At 46.5% G+C, this 22,345-nt stretch overlaps 2 protein-coding genes across 5 annotated transcripts in view; one reads left to right on the top strand and one right to left on the bottom strand.

Annotated features, from left to right (window-relative positions):
• Positions 1-10,830, bottom strand: part of ERC1 (ELKS/RAB6-interacting/CAST family member 1) — a 274,816-nt gene extending 263,986 nt beyond the window's left edge. For 2 of the 3 annotated variants that reach the window (XM_059471721.1, XM_059471722.1), the window contains exon 1: positions 10,766-10,830. The gene's annotated coding sequence lies outside the window, so the exon portion shown is untranslated. Of the gene's footprint in view, positions 1-5,769; positions 5,866-10,765 lie in introns of those variants that run through there. The other variant, XM_059471720.1, reaches the window with a different exon arrangement.
• On the top strand, positions 6,438-21,369 carry RAD52 (RAD52 homolog, DNA repair protein). Of its 2 annotated transcripts, XM_059471723.1 has the most exons (13): positions 6,438-6,708; positions 8,845-8,962; positions 12,691-12,776; positions 14,094-14,195; positions 14,779-14,872; positions 16,179-16,246; positions 16,483-16,601; positions 16,687-16,762; positions 18,231-18,427; positions 18,614-18,750; positions 19,431-19,511; positions 20,396-20,623; positions 20,864-21,369. In XM_059471723.1, the coding sequence occupies exons 3-13, from the start codon at positions 12,693-12,695 to the stop codon at positions 20,920-20,922; spliced, it is 1,245 nt and encodes a 414-aa protein (XP_059327706.1). In that variant the 5' UTR covers positions 6,438-6,708; positions 8,845-8,962; positions 12,691-12,692; the 3' UTR covers positions 20,923-21,369. The 2 variants fall into 2 exon arrangements, with proteins under 2 accessions (XP_059327706.1, XP_059327707.1); XM_059471724.1 differs by lacking the exons at positions 6,438-6,708; positions 8,845-8,962 and adding an exon at positions 11,604-11,631.
• The last annotated feature ends 976 nt before the right edge of the window (positions 21,370-22,345 follow it).

Below are 22,345 nucleotides of genomic sequence, written 5' to 3'. Positions count from 1 at the left end.
TCAGCCCAAGTAAAACTTTATATGTATTTAAATTGGCAGAGCACCTTTGCAGACACAAAGACCTGACCTGCTTTCACATGAGCTGAAAATGCTATCTAGTGATTATGGAAAGACTTGTAAGAAAGACTATCAGAAAAAGAACAGGCAAGAATTACACAATATTGCATAAAAAGGTTTAGAAAAGGACAGTTATGAACACATTTTCTGTATAAAAATTTTAAAACAGGTACCAGCACATCCTGCTTGAAGTGCCAGCTAAGAAAAATGTCTTTTCAGGTGACTGTCCAAAAACACTCAGAGACAGACATCATTAACATGGAAAATGTTTATAATCTGGCAGCAGACATTTAAATGTACTGCAGTGCAACCTGTAGCAACTAAAATCCACCTGTTTCATTACAACAACCTAGTCCTAGGCAGTGAAAAGCACTGGAGAACCCAGCTTCCCTCAGAACATGCCAGGATCGGGAGCTGGCATGCTAAAAGAACAAGAAAAAGCCACCTGCACAACTTCATGGAGATTTACTTGAAGGCAGTTGTGGCATGAGAGAGGGCAGGAACAGGAACATGAGTCTTGTCAAAAGGTCTTGTGGTTCCAATAAAAGCTATATTGGGACATAGTAGAAATGTAAGAAATTCTGGGGGGATCTCTTGAATATCAAAGTTCAGTATGAATAATCCAAATCAAATGAGATGTGTTCAGCAGTGCTGTCACACTCAGCCCCTACACCTATTATTCCGTGTGAACCAATGGGTCACAGGGCAGGTGCTCCTGTCTGCAGCTGACAGAACACAGAAGATTCATTTAAAAAAAAGTTCTGCTACCTTCTGGAAGATCTCTCTGTCACATAAATTAATAATGCCTTTCATGTCTCCCACCACTCCAAGACAAACACTAATAGCCCATTAGCTACCCCCAGGTAAGCAAGCAACCAAACACACACAAACATGCTGCAGAAACACAGGGAAAAATCCAGCCTACATTTTTCAAAACAAAGAGAATTTCAGAGTAACTCCTGCAGCCTCCAGCAAGTCCTGTGAATTTCTTTGCTGCAATTTCTGTTCAGGACTGACACCAGCTGACAAACTGCAACATCTATGGAGACAATTAATTAATACATCACTGCCTGATGGTCAGGAGTGGGGCAGTGGGATCACAGAGCAGGCAAGGGCATCTCACAGCCCAGGGACCCCACACATCCAACTTCCAGAACACAGAATTTCCTTGCCACACTGATTGCTGCGTGCACAAGGAAAGCTCTGAATGCCAGTTTCACAATAAAAGCAAAGTCAGCCTTTACAAGAAACATCTTAATCTGGTAAAGGGCTGTAGCAGACTTCATTAGACTTCATTAACAGAGGTAGTAATTGTTCCCATTTACATAATTCACACCCGAATAGTTCATGGCAAGTAACTACATCTAGATTACACAGTAGGACAGAGACTGCAGAGTAGACAGAGCAGAGGGGAGGGCAGGTAGAAAAGATGGCATTCCAAACAAAGAAAAGCTTACATTCCAGTAAAACCCTGCCAGGAGTACAAACAGAGGGTATAATGAGAGAACTGACATGATTCACAACAACTTAGAGGTGTACCAATCAAGAAAAAATGAATTCCTGTTATTTCCTAGCCCACCTCACACTTTAAAAACCTTTGTCTGCAACATTACTTTATATAAAAAGTGTGAAGCCCCTGTCTTTCAAGGCTATCTTGTAGATTTTAGGTTTGCCTAGTTTTGGAAGGTAAAAAGGCTCACTACTTTTCATGTTAAATTAATTACTATTACACACAAAAAGGACAGAAGCAAGTTTACTTTGGAAGCAGCAATCCAGCCAATGCAGGACACAAGGCATTGAACCCATGGAATTCAGGGTTGTTTATCAAAATATCCTTGTGGCCTTGACAGCCAGAAAGCAATAATGATTAATTAAATTAAGACAGAAATAAGACAAAAAAGTAACTGTTTATATTAGAACTGTCTCTCATTCCTAAAGAGCACATAAATAAATGTTAAAGCACTGCCATCTGTTTATATCCAATCCTTTTAAAAAGCTGGGGGGATGGTGGTGGTGGTGCTCGTTTTAGATTTTTTATATTAAATTCACCTACTTCCACATCTGCCAGGTGTAACAGAGCCTTTGTTCTGTCTCACCCAACACAAGATGTGAATTGATACACTCTCCCCCACACATACAGAGAAATCTTCCCAGAAAAGCATCTCAGAAACCCCTGAAATTCTTCAGGTGACTCTGACATTTTAAAAATATGTTTTGTAAAAGGCAGGTCATCAACCTGACCCAAACAGTTTTAGGGAAAAAAAAAAAAAAAAACAAAAAACAAAAAACAGCATTCATTTGTCAAGGGAGCGTTTTATTTCTAAACAGGAAGTGACATTCCTGTTAAACACTTCTTACATCTGAAAGGGTGGCAGGAATGGCACCACAGAACATGAAACATCCTGATTCCCTGGCCTTTTTAGACACCTACAAGATATCCCATTAGGCAAAAAACACCTGCAAGTCTGTAAATGAGAGCCAGAAATATTCATTCATTCATTCATTTTCATCAGTTTCCTAGTTAATTTCTTTCCCACACGTACACAATTCCTTTCAGGGCATCTACTTACTCAGCAAGGAAGACCTAACACAGCACATGCTCTGTCCTACTCTGCAGCACTTTCTCTGCAAAAGCACTTTTAACTTTCAAATTTTAAAATTTAAAATAAAATTTTGTTTCTTATAATACCCATAGGTCTGGATAGCAGCATAAAGGGTCTGCTGTCACCATCCCAGTTTTCTTTCTATCTCCTTTCCCAAACAAACAAGACCACAAAAAAGGCTTGTATATATGTATTATAATAAATACATATATTTCTGCTAAACCTTTATTTACTCATGTGTAAGGAGTCTGGCTAGGTGTACCAGGATTTCTTTTGTGCAATGGCTGGGATGTAATTATAAGTCTCTAAATTTAAAGCAGATGTGAAGAAAACAAAACCATCATGTGCCCTTTTTAAAGGCAAAACACAAAAAGCAACAGGTATCAAGAACTCCAACGTATCATTTATATCACACATATCACTTCCTAGGGATAAACTGATTAAATTAACCCCAACTCCTCAAATTATGTAAAAGACTGAAGTCCTGTGGATGTTGATTTTCGGTCACTGTATGGCTAAAGAGTTTATAGGCTCATTGTAGGGTACAAAGTCAGTAAATACTTTGTGTTTTTATCCATGGCTGTTTCTCTCTTTCCCACAGGTGGCATGCAACAAACAACCCTCTTCTTAACAGCAGAAACAAAATGTTCAAAGCACTACAGATATTTCAGAAGTGCCTAGAAGCACACGCAGCCAGCCAGCCCAAAGTCACCATGGGCAACACCACAGTGCAAGGCAAAGCATGCTCCAGCTCCAGAAATTCCACCATAATCTCACCCTGACAACAACCATATTGACATAACCCACGTGCTGCAGAACACCACTACTGCTACACCAGCACTGCATTTCCTGCGATCTCCTGCTCTACTCCTGCATGCCAGAGTTTAAACTTTTGGCTTAAAGAGCAATGGGTAAAACCCTCCTCACCTCACTGAGCAGCCTCTTGCAGCAAGGGTCAAAAACCCTCACTGTGGGTTCAGTTCTATTATTTTAAAAGCCACATGCATCCCTCCACACTTATATTTCTATCCAAACCATACTCAGCTAAAACAAGCCAGATCTTCCAAATATAACTTAAATTCTCCAGTGGTTTAGCCAGGTGAGAGTTGGAACAAAACTCTCTCTCTAAAGAGCTTTTCAGGCTTGAAAAGAGGGAGGGGGTGAGGGGATGAGAGATAACAATGGGAGGGTATCCTGCTTCACAAAGTAAGGAATAGAGGCAAGGAACTCCAGCACTGGTGACAATAGCACGGTGAAATATTTCTATTCATGCAGCAGCATACAACTGCTACCAGGAACGAGAAAGCGGCAGATTCAAAGGAAGAAAGGGGAAAAAAAAAGAAAGTAAGAACCCACTAAATACCAAAGACCCCTCAAAAACCAGTCAGGATTTCTCTCATCACCAAGATCTGCAATTCAGTAAAAGGGAATAGGCCACATAAATCCCAAACTTGCCTTTTTTGCTAATCAGTCCATTAGCCACATATTACAGATGAAAAGTTACGTGAACGGAATCTCAAAAAAAAGCTCATGACAGGATCAAAAAGAATGCTAAAAATTACGAAAAACATGATGCTTTAATATAGTCCAGAGAGCAGGTTTTCTACAGTTCAGGCTTCTGCTAACATCCCAACAGTGATTTAATTACACTTCAACTGGTTTCCCAGAAGTGGTGGAAGAAGTTCAAATTATTCAAAGATTATTATGAACTCACATTTCATTCAGCAGATCCCAACCTTTTACTGGCTGATGGATTCAGAGAACTCCAAATTTCTGGATGATACAGTGGGCACAGATTGACTGTTCTGGGAACTGCTGTTCTGTGATAAAAGTTCTGAACTGTGCTTCCAGAACTGAACTACGTTCAGTACAGCTGTTAACTAAATAATCACTAAAAAAATCCCTTATTTTACTACCAATTCTAATCACAGTACCAGAGGCAAGGTGGTGATTTCTCTCATGTTATTCCATTTGGAATGGCTCTGAGGGTGCTGACTCACAGCTGACCCTGAACTGGGGCTCACACCCGAGCTGCTGCAGGCTCCAACACAAACTCCGGGACCGTATCAGGCAGTGGCTCAGGAGGGGATGGATGTGTGTGCAGCCTCCTACGGCTGCAGACGCAATAATCTCAGGGAGCAAAGGAGGGCAGGCAGCTGGTGGAGGTGACTGCTGCAGACACCCCTGGCCATTGTTCGAGAATCACAACCAAAAGCAGACAACTTTCTGTGGTTACAGCCTGTTGGATCTGAGCTAACAGGCTCCACGATCGAGCGTGGCCCCCAAAATGTGCTGGGACAAAATGCAAAACACACACTGCTCTTCAGAACAATTCTATTTTTATCCGTTTGCTTTCATTCTTTCGGCTTGTGCACTGCTTCCCACCACCAGCAGCACCTCCATAGGTGTTTCTTCACATCTTTGCATCTCCCATTTCCACCGGGGCTTCCCTTTAAACCATTTCACAGGGTATCAGCACCAACCATAACATGAAACTCACACAGAGCATGTAACATTCCAGGTTCAACAAATCGTGTGCTTCCTAACCAACCCTCAGAGCCCACACTCCCAACGAGACAGATGTGGAAGGGCAGCAATTCCTGACACGGGCTCCAGGATGGCAGCACGCTCAGAAACAAAGCACCGTGTCAGCCGACGCCGCCTCGTAGTAGATGCAATAAAATACATGAAACTGACCAGGCAGCGCTCGCAGAGAAAACACCAAAAACCCAGCACGGCACAAGGTCTGGGCAGCAGACACGGCTCCCCGTTACCTCGGTGAGGTGACCGCGATAACAAAAGCGTGCGCTTCCCAAGGACAGGCTGACTGCGGAGGGGCGGAAAAGCCCGGCCGGGAAGGCGAATGGGCAGAGCAGGAATGACCGCCCGTGCGAGGCACGGCCGAACCCCGCCCGGGCGCCGGCAGTGCCCGGCAGGACGCGGGCCCGCGGGGCGATGCGGCCGCGCTGCCGGGGCCGGACCGGGGCCGCCCCGCCCCGGGCGGTGACAGCGTGAGGGGCCCGGCGGGGAGAGGCCCCGACCCCCCCGGCCGCCCCCTCCCTCCGTCCGCCCGGCCACAGCCCGCGCACCCCCGCGGGCCCGCACCCACCTGCGCTGCGGCTCCGCGCCCACAGCCCCCGCCGCCACCGCCGCTCCCTGCCCGGCCGCCGCCGCAGCCCCTGCCCAGCGCGGCGGCTGCTCCCGCAGCTACCGGCGCCCGCAGGCCCCGCCCCGCCCCGGGCTCCCCCCAGCGGACGGCAAGGCGCGTTAACCCGACCCCTCCCGCCCCGAGCGCGGCCCCTCACCTGCCTGTCAGCCCGCGGGGAGGGGACGGCACGGCACGGCACGGCACGGCACAGCAGGGCAGGGCACGGGCGGCGCTGCCCGCGTTCGGCTCCGCTCGGTTCGGCTCCGCCGCTCCCGCCCGCGCCCCCGGCGCGAGACACGCGCAGGCCCCGCCCCCCGGCGCGCGCGCTCGCCGCGCGGGGCTTCCCTCGGCCCGGCCCTCCCCGCCCCCGGCGAACGTCACCGCCCGCGCGCGCCCACCGGGGAAGTTTGGCCGCTCTCCGGCACCGTAGCCGCCGCTCCGGGCGGGAAGTGCGAACAGGCCGCGGCGGGGCCGAGGTGCGGCCGGGGCTGCGGACCGGGAGCCGAACCGGGCACAGGGAACCGGGCCCGACACCGAAACCAGCACCGGGAACCGAGCCCGACACCGAAACCAGCACCGGGAGCCGAACCGGGCACAGGGAACCGAGCCCGACACCGAAACCAGCACTGGAAACCGAGCCCGACACCGAAACCAGCACCGGGAGCCGAACCGGGCACAGGGAACCGAGCCCGACGCCGAAACCAGCACCGAGAACCGAGCCCGACACCGAAACCAGCACCGGGAACCGAACCGGGCACAGGGAACCGAGCCCGACACCGAAACCAGCGCCGGGAGCCGAACCGGGCACGCCCCTACGAGCGGCTGCTGAGCGGCCCCGCCCGGCGGGCCCTGAGGGAGCCCCGGGCAGAGAGCAACAGAGCCCATCCAGAATCCTCCCAGGTTGGGTTTGCTGTGATTTCCGGGCGTGAGGAGCCAACAGCGCTGACCTCCTTAGCCCCCACTCCCAGGGGACACTAAATTGAGAGATTTTGGCAAATGGGTTAGGTCTGTCAGACTACACAAGGAATGACATTTACTGACGTGTAAACTATCACTGTTTAAATTAGTACCTTCTTGCTGAATACTGGTAATATTGTAATTATGTTCTATTATTTCATCAGAGTATATATTACCTATATTTGATGTATTATTCTATTTAATTGCCATTTAGATTACAATTCGGACCTCTGGCAGCCTGATATCCACTGAGATCTCAATAACCTGAACTTCCCTTCCTACTGTGGAAGCAGAGTCCGTTTTAAATTAATTTCTGTAGACTCATGTAGTGCATGCTACAGTACCTAATGCCTTCTGTCAGGCCTAAGGTATCCCCCAAAAAAGAGAATTTATACTTAGCTTGCTGGCTAAGAAGGCAGAAGGATGGAAATAGACACAGGCTTGCCCATGCCCCAGTTATCCTGCCAATTTCAAGCGTAAATGATTTTCCATTTTCCAATAAGTGTCAACCTGGAGCAAAACAGAGCCTAAGAGCTTTAGTTTTTCATCCCAGCTTAATTAGTGTGTCATGTTAATGGGGTGTTGCTGCCAGAGGTGTCACCCGTGCCTGTGATCAGCGTGGGTTTGTGCTGCACAGTCTGACAGAGCTCCCACATTACTCACAGAGGTTTCATTTCCAGGCTGGATTAATTAATTCCTTGCCTGCTAATTGTATCTGGGAGAGCTGCAGGCTCCCTGCTCACAGCTGGACAGGCTGCTTCTCCTTGCAAGCCCCAAACCATCACTCCTGGGTTAAAAACCCTGCTGCCTTTGCCTTGCAAGGACTGGAGGGACTGGTACATAAACGATGTGCTGATAAATCAACCTCAGAGGCTTTTAGAAAGGAGTACCCATGTAAATAATTGATGACATTTGAGTAATATTCCTGCCTGCTCTGGTCTCCAGAACAAGATCTTTTACTCTGCCTGCATGGATGTGAAACCTCTTGAAGAGCAGATGGTTCACTTTGGGTTTTGTGACTGTGAGGTGTTACTGTTTCACACCTGGAAAAAAAACTAGAATGACAGAATTATTTCTCTTATCTTTCAGTTCTACCCCTTGGTCACTGTTTATTGTTATAAGGAATTTTTTTTTATAATATCAAAAATGATTTGTGCAGGGGTACCAGTCAATCCCTTTAATGAAATATTTTTTAAACAGGTAGTGAGTAAAAGCAAAGGAATTAAGTAATGTGAGAAATTCAACAGGATTTCTATTTTTGGAAAACAAATGTATTTCAAATTTAGAACTGTTTGGGATGACCTGTTTCCTAGGATGCTGTTGGTGAATTTTTAAATAATTAAACTTTTTTGGACCCTTTTTAAGGCAAAAATTGCAGCAGGCAGTGAAACAGCAAAGAAGCAATTGACACACTGCTAATTAAAGAAAATGTTTGGAGCCATGACCAGCAAAAAAAAATTTGAAAAATATGCAGGCTAAAACACAGCAAACACTGCTAAACCAAGCAGTTTGGGCTGGATTTGCAATTATTGGGAAAGGTAATTATTGGGAAAGCAGGCCCCTTGCAGCAGTTACTGATGTTCAGTGAACTTGTGCAGCTGTGGAAAGGCTGCCATGGCAGGGAACAGCACAGGGAGGCGAGTTTCTCATCCTGGAATTGACCAGGTAAGCTTTGTTTCAGATGTTAGGTGTATCCAAAAATTCTGAAATAGAAACACACCCCCACAAATGCACTGTTGCTCTTCCAAAATTGTATAAAAAAAAGGACGAAAGAGCTTTACCCTGTGTTCATTAAAATGTTAAAAAGTAAAACCAGAAATAGCATTTTCTGTTCAGTGCAGGGAGGATCATGAGCCTAGACATGCCAAGAGTAAACCCAGCAGTGCCTGACAAATGAGAGAGTTCAGCTGTGCTTTTGGAAGCACACAGATTCCAGTGGGATCAGTGGCACTGCATGGAGGTGCCCACCTGTGCTGGAGCTGAGCAGGAATTGTCTCAGTGAAAAAAGCAAAGATATTTGAACTACTGCAGGGAGCTCAACCATGCTATACAAATTTTACCTTTTTTCTCTTGTTACAGAAGGTGGCCTGAGTGAGAGGGGGGCATGAGGAAGGCACTGTCAGCACCTGAGGCAGCTGTGGTGTGCAGCAGATCAGTCTCCTGAGCTGAGCTAAACATTCCCATGTTTAACCCCTCAGTGAGTATCTTTTCCTCCTGCTGAAGTTAGCAGGACATTACTTCACTTTTCTCAAGCCATCAAGGTTGTTTACCTCGAGACATCAGAAATTAAACTGGGGAGCTCTATTGTGTGCAGCATGTCCACAAGCAATTGCATCATCTCTTTTCCACTCCTTTTAAACTGTGGAGTGGCACAGGCCTGTCTTGATTAGGAACATCTGCCCCATTACACTTGAAAGAGGCACCTCAGCTCTGTTAAAAACAGGTAAATCAGCTTATAAAATACTTTGGGGTTCTCAGAGCAAAGAAAACTCCACAGAAAAATAAAATTTGTAAAGTTTTTTTGAATGTTTTCTTAGAGCAATACCTTAGGTTGAGTATGTGGCATTATCTTTAGTGCTTGCTGATTCCCACTTGCTGCCTGTGGAGCTGTTTGCTCTTGCTGGGCTCAGTGGAATTGCATTTATTGAAAGAATGCTGAAGATTGTTACTCAGCCTCTCTGTGAGGGAAGCTTACCAGATAGGGAGGGCAGGGATGAATGAAAAGCCCTCTGGATGTTCAATCTGTGCTGAAGCCCTGCTTTAGCTTGTGGATGCTGGGATGAATTCCTTGGAACATCCATGTTCCAGCTGAGCATTGCCCAGGCTGTGGTGCTTGCACAATGCTTGGTATGCAAACTATTCTGAAGCAATGGAAAAGTGCTGCTTCCCCCTCACAGGTGAGGGGAGCTGGGAACTGGCACTCCTACCACAGAGTTAGAGCCCAGAGCATGGTTCAAAACCTAGTCTGTCAAGGCAGAGTGGAACTGGTAGGAAAAGACATGATTTAATAAATGAATTTGTGGGGGGTAACAGACAGTGGGATAGAAATGTGTGTGAGGAAGTCAGAAAATTAGAAGTTCTGTCCACACATTCATGGCAGGTAAAGGTGTTGCTGCTGCTGCAGCCCCACAGTGGTAGATACACTTGAAGAGATTAGCTTCAGGATTATCACTTCTGGAAGATTGATTTATTTCCTGCACAGGAATTTGTGTACACACACGTTTTTCTCAGCAGTGTTCAATTTCACTACCATGCAAATACACCTACTTGTAGAGTGCTGTTGAAAATTACTATTTCATAGCCAGTTTCCCAAAACAGAGATTGTTCTTTCCTGATTATGTACCTGATGTGTTCAAATTGGGAAAGACAAGACCAAAATAAGTAATAGTAAAAGCTGCTGAGTTTCTTTACCTGTTTCAGTGTGTCAAGGCAACATTTTGGAGCACAGTGCAGCACCTCTTATATGGACTACTCCTCAGTGACAAGAAAACTTCCTGAGAACATTACCAGCTAAACTCAAAAGAATTCCCTGTAAATAATAAACAATGGCTCCATTGCCACAGAGATAGCAAATTATAATTCCTGGGCACCTTTAAACTGATTAACTGCTTATATCATCCTGCATATTCAAACACATACTTCAACTTTAATTTTTAGTCTTTCTGGTTTAAAAATAGCAGATATTTTAACACTGATTAATGAGTCATGCAGCCTCCTACCACAGCCCTGGCCTCAGAGAATGTCCAAGGCTCTTGGGCACCCCAGTGAATGGTTCATTATCTACTTCAGCATTAATGTTTCGTGTGAGTTAAAATGTTGTGGGGAGGGCAGGGCAGTGAGGAAACAAGACTCCAGTGAGGAATGGAAGCACCTTGCCTTCCCTGGCTCTGGCACCAAGATAGATTTATAGCTCCATGTGCAGAACTAACTTCTCTCTCTTCCCAGCCCCTACTCTAATAATATTTTATATTGTTGTTATCTTATTGCAAAACTTCCATACCTTCTGAGTGATGTCTCATGAGTAGCTCCTCACAGCACTGACTCCATCCTCCTCCTCCTCACCACACAACCAGCAAACTCCAGCTCTCCTCACTTAGCTAACCCACTCTTTTATAGCACTCACCCTTATTGGGCACAGCTGTGGCCTGTTAGGGGCAGGGCTATTCCCAATCCTTGGTGATTGCTACAGCTGCAACTCCTCAGGGGTGAGACTGCCTTCTGCATTATCTCTATTCTCTGACATTTTATCCCCCCATATTCAGTCAAACTTCTGTCACTCTGAAATGCTCTGACAATTGCTTTGAGATACAGAGCTTGGCTTTGCTGCACTTCCCCACCTGCAAAACCCCCCACATTGCCCTGATAGAGGGTTTGGTTTAAACAAGGCTCAGCTGAAGCTGCTCCTGCAGGTAAAACCTGAAACTAAACTGATTAAACTAAACTAAACTAAACTAATCTTGTCTCCTTCACTCACACTGGATCCACACATAATTTGAATACAAACCACTGACAACTGAATTTAGACTGATCATGGTGCACACCGTGTAAAAGCTTGAAGGATTTTTAACTAAAACTGGTATTAAGCAATTTTGCATCAAAATGCCACCCACCTACTTTGCATAAATCGGTCATAGTGTTTGTAGGCAAGTGACATTTTGGTCATTGTTTCTTCCCAAGGGCTCAGAGTGATTAAGATCTGATTGAGGCAGCTTGGGGGTGTGAGTGGAGGCAACAGCATTGTTCAAATTTCAGTTCCCTTGGCCACACACACTATTTATGTCTCTCTAATTGTCTCCCTCCCAATGCAGTGAACTCTCTTTGCTGAGCAGAGGAAATAGCCTGCTTAAATCACAAGGGTTTCTCCTGGTAATGTTGCTTTCTATTTGCTCTTTTCCAAAGCCAAATGTATTTACAAACTGCTGCTAACTTCTGATGGAAATGCATTCAGGTGTATGAACTCTGTACAATTATAAAGTTTGGGACCACAGAGGAATAATTCTAGCCAACCAAAATTAAGGAGAATTTTAGCTACACTTGCCATAATTACCAGTGCTCACATTTGTCAAGGAAACAATCAGTATCCTTTTTCTGAAAATCGTTTGCCAAGTCCTCAATGAACTTTGGATTTCTTGTTTAGAGACTGGAAAAACAACTTAATTTAAAAAGTGCCACACCTGGAATGCATTAACAAAGCAGAGTACTAGCCAGGTGCTGACTGACTGGCAAATCATGCTATCTGCTGAGGATTTTAGGCTTTCTCAAACTTTTGACTTCTCCAATTTTTCCTTGTATTTGTATTGCCTACAGAAGTCTGAGTGCTGGGCTATCGGTTGTGCTCAGCATTAGTGCAAACACAATAAAAGATTTTCTCTGTGGGTTGTTTGGGAGTGCTGCTGCAGCCCCTGGCACAGCTGGATCCACAATCTCCCCAGGCCCAGGGTTCCAGAGCAGGGGAGTGTTTGTGCAGTGCTGGGAGGTGTTGGATGCTGTGCTGGATGCTGGCTTAGAAGAGGGTGCCATCTACTGAGTTATTGGTTCCACTTCTGACAGCTCTGACAGGTTCTGTGCTTCTCAGCTCTGCATGGTTGGTTTGTGTGGCACCAGACAGAGTGATTACAGTCAAAACAGCAATCTGAAATAAAACTGATAAGTCAGGGTATGGCTGAGTAAAGCTGTCCCTACTTTTTTATCAAAGTATGAATGGATATTGAAAGTGGTCCAGAAAGACAGTGCTGAAGAATCTGAAAGATGGAATTCTTTTTCTTCCCTGGCATGGTACAGTGCCTTCACGTTTACCTAAAAGGAAAAAAAACCCACATTTATAATTTTTTACCAGTGTGATATTTAGAATAAGCTTTGTGCCATGTGTTCATGTGGACTGTCAGTCGTGTCCTCTTCAGTGATTTTATTTTCTCTCACCTCCAGGGATGCCTGAGAGCCAGGGGAAGGACAGTGAGAGCTGCAGCAGCAGCAGCTCCAACACTGGGGACTCAGTGGCTTCCTTTGGACAGGTCAGTTCCTTTTGCCCCTGAGGGAAATGCAAGTTGCATGCTCACACTCCTGGAAATCTGCTCTGCATGTTTATTCCTTTTTAACTTGGGTACAGAAAGGCTGGAATTGTGCTGCACCCTACTGTAATTCACATTTTTTCTCTGCAATAGTCTTGGCATGCCCCCAGTTATAATGAGTTGGTCTGGATTCTTCTCAAAAGGTTTTTACATCTTGTACCTTAAAAGTGGGTCTCATTTTATTCTCTCTTATTCCCAGATGGCCTGAGTCATGCTTACACATATTCACAGGTTCAGAAAAGCCAACTGCTTTCAGCTATTAAAAAATAATTTTGAAATGTTGTAAAATAATTTGAAAGAGGAAAACTGTATCTGGACTGAGCAGAGCTTTTGGTGGTGAATTCTCTTCTCCATGACAGGCATTTCTCCATAGTTCCTGAATGTGGCACAAGCTTGTGTATTTTGCCTTTTTCCTTATGCTTTTTGGTTACAGGCTTGCACTCTAGAGAGTCAGAAAAAGATATAGTTTTTACTGTTAAGTTTAAATAGAACTAAATACAAATTAGAGCAGTTTGGCAGGAGTTGGATTTTATATGGTACACACACTATAAAATCCTGTGTTCTGCTGAATTGTTAGGGCAGCCAGTACATGCATACACAATATATATGATTTAAGTGGTGAAACCTCTGTTCTGTCCCATTTCAGACCATAACAACACAAGCTTTTTATTTCTCAAATCCTTAAATATACATTTGGGCTTCGCTACATTTTGTAAATTGGATTTCTAAGACAAACCTAAACTTACAACACTTCAGGCTTCCTGTGGTGTTCTCCAATGATACCAGTGATGCTGGAGTTATCCAAAGAAATTGGATAACTCAAGAAACTCCTATTTAAACTATATTTAGCTCAGCTTTCCTGAGCTGCTGTCCTCCCTGCCCTGGTGACACGTGGCAGTGGAATATGGTTCATCTTCAGTTCTGTTGGAGTCTTTAAATACAAGTTTCTTGTTGGTCACAGAGATACTGTGTTTGGTTTTGAGCAGTAATATAGAAATTTCTATGTGTGTTTGTGGTTAGGATTATTAATGAAAAATAATTGCTGCAGCTCAGTAATTAATGCTTGTGTCTATGAAGAGTAAATTGAAAAAAGACCAGTCTAAGGCATGTACACACCCTGAGGTGTTTCCTGGCCTGTTACACCAACTCAAGCACTGGCTCATGCCCATGTGGGAGGGAGTGGGACGCAGCAGTGCCGTTGGCAGAGGAGGGGAGCTGAAACAGGAGGTGACAGAGATGTTGCTGTCCTGTTCTTGCCAGTACCAGTACACGGCCAGCGAGTACCGAGCCATCCAGCACGCGCTGCGCCAGAGGCTGGGCCCCGACTACATCAGCAGCAGGCAGGCAGGAGGAGGGCAGAAGGTAGGAGCAAACGTGATCTTCAACTCCATTCTTCCCAGGAAAACCAGGGATTAATGTTACAATAGTCCTTATTTTCTTTTTAAGTTAATTTCCCTCTAGTAGTTTAATACGCAGATATGGATGCAAAGTGAGCATGGCATAAGTTCTGGCTTCTATTCAGCCACAGATTTTCCTTTTGCACTTAAAAAGAGACTTAATTTTTCAGTGCTTCATCTTTTACAATGGAATATTTATCTACTTGTGCAACACTGAGATGTTATCCCTATTTTTTCCCAGAATTGGAATATATGAAACATTATATAATAGTGGCTACATTTACCATCTTTAGTGCCCACTCTGCCTTCTGTTGATTAAGTCATATTTGTTGTTATATTAATCCCCACCACATTTCCTGGAAGAGAGTGCACCTGTAGCTGCACCATCAGCCTTTTATTCACATTATCTGAACCTTGAATTTAGCTGGGCTTCCTCAGTGTAAGATGGTATGAGTTAAATCTCTGTTAAAAATAAAGTGTGCACAGATGTGTGCACAAGGCTATGTGTTTATATATATATATTTATGTGCATGTGCTCTTCTTTCCAGGTCTGTTACATTGAGGGTCACAAGGTCATCAGTCTGGCCAATGAAATGTTTGGCTTCAATGGCTGGGCTCACTCAGTCACTCAGCAGAATGTTGGTAAGGGTCTCTTAGGGGCAAAGAAGTCTTTGCTTCATAGTTTCCATCACAGAACATGATTGGAAGGGACAGGCATCCACAGGGACCACAGAGTCCAGCTCCTGGCCCTGCACAGGACACCCCAAGAGTCACACCCTGCGCCTGAGAGCATTGTCCAAACACTCCTTGAGCTCTGGCAGCCTGTGCTGTGCCCACTGCCCTGGGGAGCTGTTCCAGAGCCCAACCACCCTCTGTGGGTAAAACCTTTTCCTGATACCCAACCTAAACCTGCCCTGGCACAGCTTCAGGCCATTCCCTGAGTCCTGTCACTGTCACCACAGAGAGGAGATCAGTGCCTGCCCCTCCTCTCCCTCTCTCAGAGAAGCTGTAACTGCACTGAAGTCTTCCCTCAGCCTCCTCCAGGCTGAACAGACCAAGTACCCTCAGCTGCTACAACTTCATCACATCAGAGCAGCTGGGCACAGCCATGAGCAACTTCCAGGTGTCTTAACAGTTAGTAAAAATGAGAGAAATTGAATAATAATGGAGCTTCTGTTTTCATTTTAGCTCTGTCATAGTCATTATTCTGAGTGTGTTTATGGTTATTCTTGAGCTATTCTAATCAAGTCTCTGATCTCTATGAGTACACTCAGTCAAGAGTAATTACAATTAAACATTTAACACTCAGCAGTCCTAAGCCAACTTTCATACTCACCTGTAATTTTTAGACTCTCACCAGTTGATACTCTTAGTTAATATTCCCCTAATCTTTAGGGACCCATCTTTTTCTGCAGATTTCTCTTCTAGCTAATACCCAGTACTGAGGTTTTTACAACAGAAAAGTTTGGGACAGTTTTTCAACTATAACATGTTCAGGTGATCTTAAAGCTTCAGCCGCTGATGGCTGATGGCTGAAATGGTGCCTGCCAGAGGAGTGTTGTCCTTGTTTGCAGATCTGCTGTGCTTATGCTGAAGACTGGTTGTTGAAGTAGGTCAAAGCAGCAGCTCAAATTACCTTCTTCCTTCTCCCCCACCTTCAGAAATCTTTTCTTAACCCAGGCTGGTAGATTCTAGAAATAGAACAACTTACTTCATTGCTTTCCATCTATTCTGCACCACGGTTTTCTTTCCCCCTTTTCAGTGAAGAAAGGACTGACATCCTTCAAACTTCAGCCTTTCTCAGATAATGCCATAACTAGTTATTCCTTAGAAATTCAGGCTTTCTGCAGACTTCTACTAGATGGTAAAAAAGAAGTTTCTTTCATAGACAACAGTTGCTTTTCCACTATTGATTCTATACATTAACACTTCAAATATCTCCTTCCAGACTTCGTTGACCTCAACAATGGCAGGTTCTACGTGGGTGTCTGTGCTTTTGTGAGAGTTCAGCTTAAGGTAAATGGGTTTTTTTGTTGGCTCTGACTGTAGCTGAGCAATTGCCTGAAGCTGTGGATGAAAGTCCTTGCATGGGTCAGAGCACAGTCCTCAGGTGCTGCCCTGCATTAGGGAACCTGCTGGTGTCCTAAACATTGACCTTGCTGTGGAACAAACAGCCCAGAGCAGGCACCCAGGCCTGGGAAAGCACAGCACTGCATGTATAAAATCCTCTTGTATTTGAAATTGTACTGCAGGATGGGTCATACCACGAAGATGTGGGGTATGGAGTCAGTGAAGGCCTGAAGTCTAAAGCCTTATCCTTAGAAAAGGCAAGGAAGGAGGCAGTAACAGATGGACTGAAGAGAGCCCTCAAGTAAGTGAAGATGGGCACTTGCTCATGTTCAGAAGCTCTGTGGGATGAAGAGTTTCCAGTCTCAGTGAGCCCTCTTGTTTCTCAGGTGCTTTGGCAATGCCCTTGGGAACTGCATCCTGGACAAGGACTACCTGCGAGCCGTCAACAAGCTGCCCCGGCAGGTGCAGGACAGGGGCTGGCACTGCTGCAGGCACTGCTGCTGGCACAGGGCTGGCACTGCTGCTGGCACTGCTGCTGGCACAGGGCTGGCACTGCTGCTGGCACAGGGCTGGCACTGCTGCAGTCACTGCTGCAGGCACAGGGCTGGCACTGCTGCTGGCACAGGGCTGGCACTGCTGCTGGCACTGCTGCTGGCACAGGGCTGGCACTGCTGCTGGCACAGGGCTGGCACTGCTGCAGTCACTGCTGCAGGCACAGGGCTGGCACTGCTGCTGGCACAGGGCTGGCACTGCTGCTGGCACTGCTGCTGGCACAGGGCTGGCACTGCTGCTGGCACAGGGCTGCAGGCACAGGGCTGGCACTGCTGCTGGCACAGGGCTGTCACTGCTGCTGGCACAGGGCTGGCAGTGCTGCTGGCACAGGGCTGTCACTGCTGCTGTCACTGCTGCTGGCACAGGGCTGGCACTGCTGCAGTCACTGCTGCAGGCACAGGGCTGGCACTGCTGCTGGCACAGGGCTGGCACTGCTGCTGGCACAGGGCTGCAGGCACAGGGCTGGCACTGCTGCTGGCAGTGCTATCAGTGCTGCTGTCACTGCTGCTGGCACAGGGCTGTCACTGCTGCTGTCACTGCTGCTGGCACAGGGCTGTCACTGCTGCTGGCACAGGGCTGTCAGTGCTGCTGGCAGTGCCTCTCATTCCTGAGGGTTCCTCAGACCTTCCTAGCAAACAGCTCACCACACACAGGGCAGGCTGTTCCTCAAGTGGCACCTCCATGGATCCTGCCTGCTCCTGCTGTGCACCAGCTGGGGGCAGGAGGCTTCCAGGCAGTGGAAGGAGGGAAAAGGAAGCCTTCTGCAGCAGCTGATCCATGGACTTCCATAGCAAAGCTGCCTTCAGTCACAGTAGGACTTGTCAAGCTCTGCTAGAGGCCTAGAGCTGCAAGGCAGGCCTGTCAAACACTGTAGGAGCAGATACAAAGTGACACCTCACAAGGTAAAGATGGCCCAGGTCTCTGGTTTGCCAGGGACATCATCTATTAGAGGCACTGCCACAAATTTGTAAGGTGACAGAGCCAAAACATCCCATCTTTAATAAACAGGAATGGTGTACCTTCCTCAGAACTCAGTAAAGGTTGGCCTTGCCCTATAGCACAAGCACAACAATGGACTGGTAAAACAAACTCACTCAGCAACAGCCTTGTGGGGCTGTGAGAAGCTGTAAAATCCTGTTCTCGTTTGCAGAGCATGTGGGGAGACCTCACCATCTGCCCTGCAGCACTGAACAATTAAACCAACACAAAGTCACAGGAACTCAATGATTAACTGACTGAATTACTGGGTACTGAAAGAGCATTTCAGGTTTCTAACTTACTTGAGCTTAGAGCAAACAAAATAGATTTTTAACCAGTGCTTATTTCATTAGGTTGATGACAGAAATTTCTGAACCTTTTCTTCTTTCTCCTTGACCAGGTACCCCCTGAGTTAGACTTGGTCAAAGCTAAAATGCAGGACTATGAGCCTGAAATAGAGCAAGCAAGATACAGCAGCTATGTGGAAAGGCAGAGTGCAGCAGGGAGACAGCCCTGTGAGGTGACACCTGGCTGCAAGCCTGGCCAGACAGAGGCTGCTGTTGTGACAGCAGATCAGAAACAGCCCAATGCTCCCAGGTGAGACTGCTGCTATAAATGTATTTTTTAAGCTGTATTAGAAATTACTGAGACAGCTTGATTCCAAAGATGCCATAAAGCACTAGCTGAGTGGATTTTCTTTGCTGTTATTTCTTAATGACTTTTTTCCTCACAAGATGCAATTGCTGAGGTGCTGTTTAACTTTGTGTTTGTGGGTGGGAGCAGGAGCACAGACTCCTTGGCCATGGAGTGTGATGCCACTTACCAGAGGAAGCTGCGCCAGAAGCGGCTGCAGCAGCAGTTCCGGGAGCAGATGGAGAAAAAGCAGCAGGTCCCAGGAGTCACTGCCAGCAGCAAACAGGGTGAGCAGTGGCATTCAGACCTGGCACTTTCCATCAGAGCTGCTAGAGAGAGCAGGCAAGGTTACCCACAGCACAGGAGCCTGGCCAGCTTCATGTGCTGTGCCATCAACACACCTCTGAGGCCAAAGGCAGGAGCATTATCATATCTTCCCCCTCTGTGCTCCAAAAGTGTCAGGAATGTCAGCTCTAAACCTACATCATTAAATCTGCAACTTTCCAGCCACCCTAAAGCAGCTGCTGCCAGCACCATTAACCTGGTGCATCCCAGCAGAGGCTGCAGCACTGGCTGTGGTGGCTGCAAGCAAACAGATATTGCCCAAGCTACTGATACACTGCCCTTGGCTCATGGGGAATCTGGGGCCGTGTGGTGGCAGGATCACGGTGATAGACAGGCTAAAAACCACGTTGAAGTAGCAGGAACATGGTGATAGGCTAAAAGCCATGTTGAAGTAGCAGCAACATGGTGATAGGCTAAAAGCCATGTTGAAGTAGCACAGTTGCTCCTCATGTCATCAGCTACACAATGTTACTTCCCACATTCCAGGCCTTAGCTCTAGGACAAAAGAGGGTACCTGGTGGTGGTGCTGGCTGTCATTTCAGACTTGTGCTCTGCTAAGAAGGAGTCAAAGGGTGTGTGTCTGTTTCTGGTATTAATCTCTTCCTCTGTTGCCTCCTTGCAGCAAAATGTGATGCTCCTGTGAAGCACAGCACTCCAACAGAAGTGCAACAGGAGCTGGCCATAGAAGAGGAGTTCTTTGCAGGTCAGCCAAAGAGTGATGAGCATTAAAGTGTTAAATCATTGGCATTTAAACCAGGTTAATTCAGAGTACAGTGGAAGGGTAAAAGCTCTGAAGAACTGGAATAACAGAAGTGTGAGTGTGATTCTGACCTTAACAACACAAACTTTGCCTGAGTGGCAGGGAGATGATGTCCATCTGTATTGGGGTTTCACGCAGGCTCCTCAGTAGAGTTGTACTCCTGTTTGATAAATCCTTTTCCTGAGGTGATACTGCACAATACAGAACCTGGGGGATGTGTCTTTTCTCAGTATAACCATGGATATTTTGGTACACATTGTGGTGCCTGCACTTTGCTGAAGGGCACCAGGGGCAGGACCCTGCTGCACACTGATGTCACATTCATATTTTCTGAAAAATTCCTTCGCCCAGGATTTTTCTCCTGGGAAGCTGAGAAGCCTCAGAGAAAAGGGAAAAAGTAATTATCTCATTTGCCTCTCCTGTGTTTTGCTGCTTTGGAATGTGTTTGGAGATTGTTCACCCACAGGTGATTGTTTCATTGGTTTCTGGTGTGAGTTGTTTTGAGTCATTGGCCAATCCGGGTTAAGCTGTGTCAAGACTCTGGAAAGAGTCACAAGTTTTCATTATTATCTTTTTAGCATTCTGTAAGTATCCTTTCTGTATTCTTTAGTATAGTTTAGTTTAGTATTCTTTAATATAATATAGTATCATAAAACAATAAATTAGCCTGCTGAGAACATGGAGTCAGATTCATTGTTCCTTCCTGCCATGGAGGTCCCTGCAAATACACTGACATAAGAGATGCTTTGCAGTTTAAATTTTATAGTGGTCACTGCCATTCCTGCAGTACACTACTGTGTCATGGATCTCCTTCTCATTCCTTCCAGATGATCCTGAACTCTGGGACATCTCCTTGGAGAGCACTGACCTGAAGGTGACGGGTGCCAAGATGTCAGAGCCCTCAGGGGCTGCACAGCTGGCACCTGGGACACCCCGTGGCCAGCAGCAGAGGACACCCCACAGGGGGAACCAGCACAGAGCTGCTGCCAGGCTGGCACAGCTGCAGGGCCCTGCTGCAGCCCCCTGCACCAGCTGTGCCCCCCAGCACACCCCAGGTACGTGCTGCCACCAGGGACTGAGCTCTGGTTCACTATTGGGGCTCTTGGGAGATTGGGAAAATTCAGTGGGAGAAACATTCCTTTCTTTTGGACCTGGCTGCAGAACATGGACAGTGCTCTTGGAAAACTGCTTTTTTCCATCCTACTGTCCTATCAATCAAGAGTTAGAAAAAGAATTGAGGAACCTACTTAGAGTCAGAAAAAATGTCCATTTCTCACTTTCTCCCTGTGTGGCAGGGTGCAGCCCCATCAGGAGAAGTCAGAGCTTGAAGAAAAGGAGACTGGAACCCACGTGAGGGATCTGTGCCTCTGTCATGGATTACAGCACAAGGCTGCAGCTGCCTTTCCAAATTGTGTCACATGGACTCTGCTGCACATTATAGTGAAGCAACAGAAAAGAACTTCATGTACTCTCAGGTTATTATGTACTTCAGATGCCTTTCCCTATAACCACACCATTATTTGTGCTTCTGCAGCACGAGACTTGTGGCCATATTACATTGGGTATTACCTGTGAATTGCCTTAAGCAGTAACAGAATGGATTTTGAAAATGAGATGCAGCTCACAGCTTGTCTCTCCCTCAGTGCTGCATTCCAGCACAGAGATTTCCAGTGCAAGGGGGAGCAGGGGGCTGTGGGCAGGGGACAGAAGCTGCAAGCTGTGGCTGCACACCCGGGGTGACACTGGTGGTGTCTGAGGTGCTGCACTGCTGTTTTTAAATAAGCTTTCAACCCCTTTTAATAAAACATGAATTTAATTTTAATAAAACATGAATTTAATTTTAAATAAACATGAATTTAATAAACAAACCCTGCTGGGAGCTGTTGGTGCCTCTCTGCCCTGCTGAGCAGCCTCACAGGAGGCACCGTGTCCTAAAGCTGTCAGTGCTGCACCTGCACAGCTCCTTTGCTTTAGGATGGGCAAACAGAAACCTCACTGGGGTTGAGAGGTCATGGCAAAGCCAAACGCAGATTAGTCTGTCCAATTATCAGGCCAAAGAAGAATTTGTAAGCAGTACTGGAAGAACACTCCCTTACCCATTTCGAGCAGCTCCGCGCAGCACAGGGAGGATTCTGCCGGGCCGGCCGGGTCTGTTCCCTGGGTGCGGCTGCAGTTCCAGGCACGGCCCGCGGGGCTCGGGCCCGTGCTGGCAGCGCTGCTCCTGCCGTGCCACCGTCCCCAGGTGTCCATGGGGGCAGCCTGGTGCTGCAGTGCTGGAGGCAAGCACAATGATGCCACAGGACTGAACCAGGAAAATTTACACAGACTCTGGGATTAATCCAACCCTGGAATCAATTTCAGGCTTCAAACAGGACCTTACTCCCATGGTTTGCCTCACTGCTCTAACTGTAAAGACATTTGGAATATTCAGCATTTATTCCTCTTCCCCCTACTCTGCCTTCATCACTTAATCAGTCCTTTTCCCTTAAAAGATCCTTTACTATCCTCTTACCTCCTGAACAGGACAAAGGACAGGAATTGACTTCAGTGTGGAAAGACAGGACAAGCTGTAACTAACGGTTATAGATTACATCTAGAAAACAGTTCCACATTTCACCCTCCTTGTTTCTGGCCAGTTCAGATGTGCTGCCTTCAGGACAGCTCAGGGAAGCAGCACATTCCACATGTTTGAGTCATGCCCTCGCTGTTGAAACCATATACCTGCTAGGAAGGGAGCGTGCAGCCTTCCAAATTACCGAATTCAAAACTGTTCCAAA

This window comes from Ammospiza nelsoni, chromosome 5, assembly GCF_027579445.1.
Source record: "Ammospiza nelsoni isolate bAmmNel1 chromosome 5, bAmmNel1.pri, whole genome shotgun sequence".
Classification (NCBI taxonomy): Eukaryota; Metazoa; Chordata; class Aves; order Passeriformes; family Passerellidae; genus Ammospiza; species Ammospiza nelsoni.
This window is presented reverse-complemented; position numbering and strand designations above follow the sequence as displayed.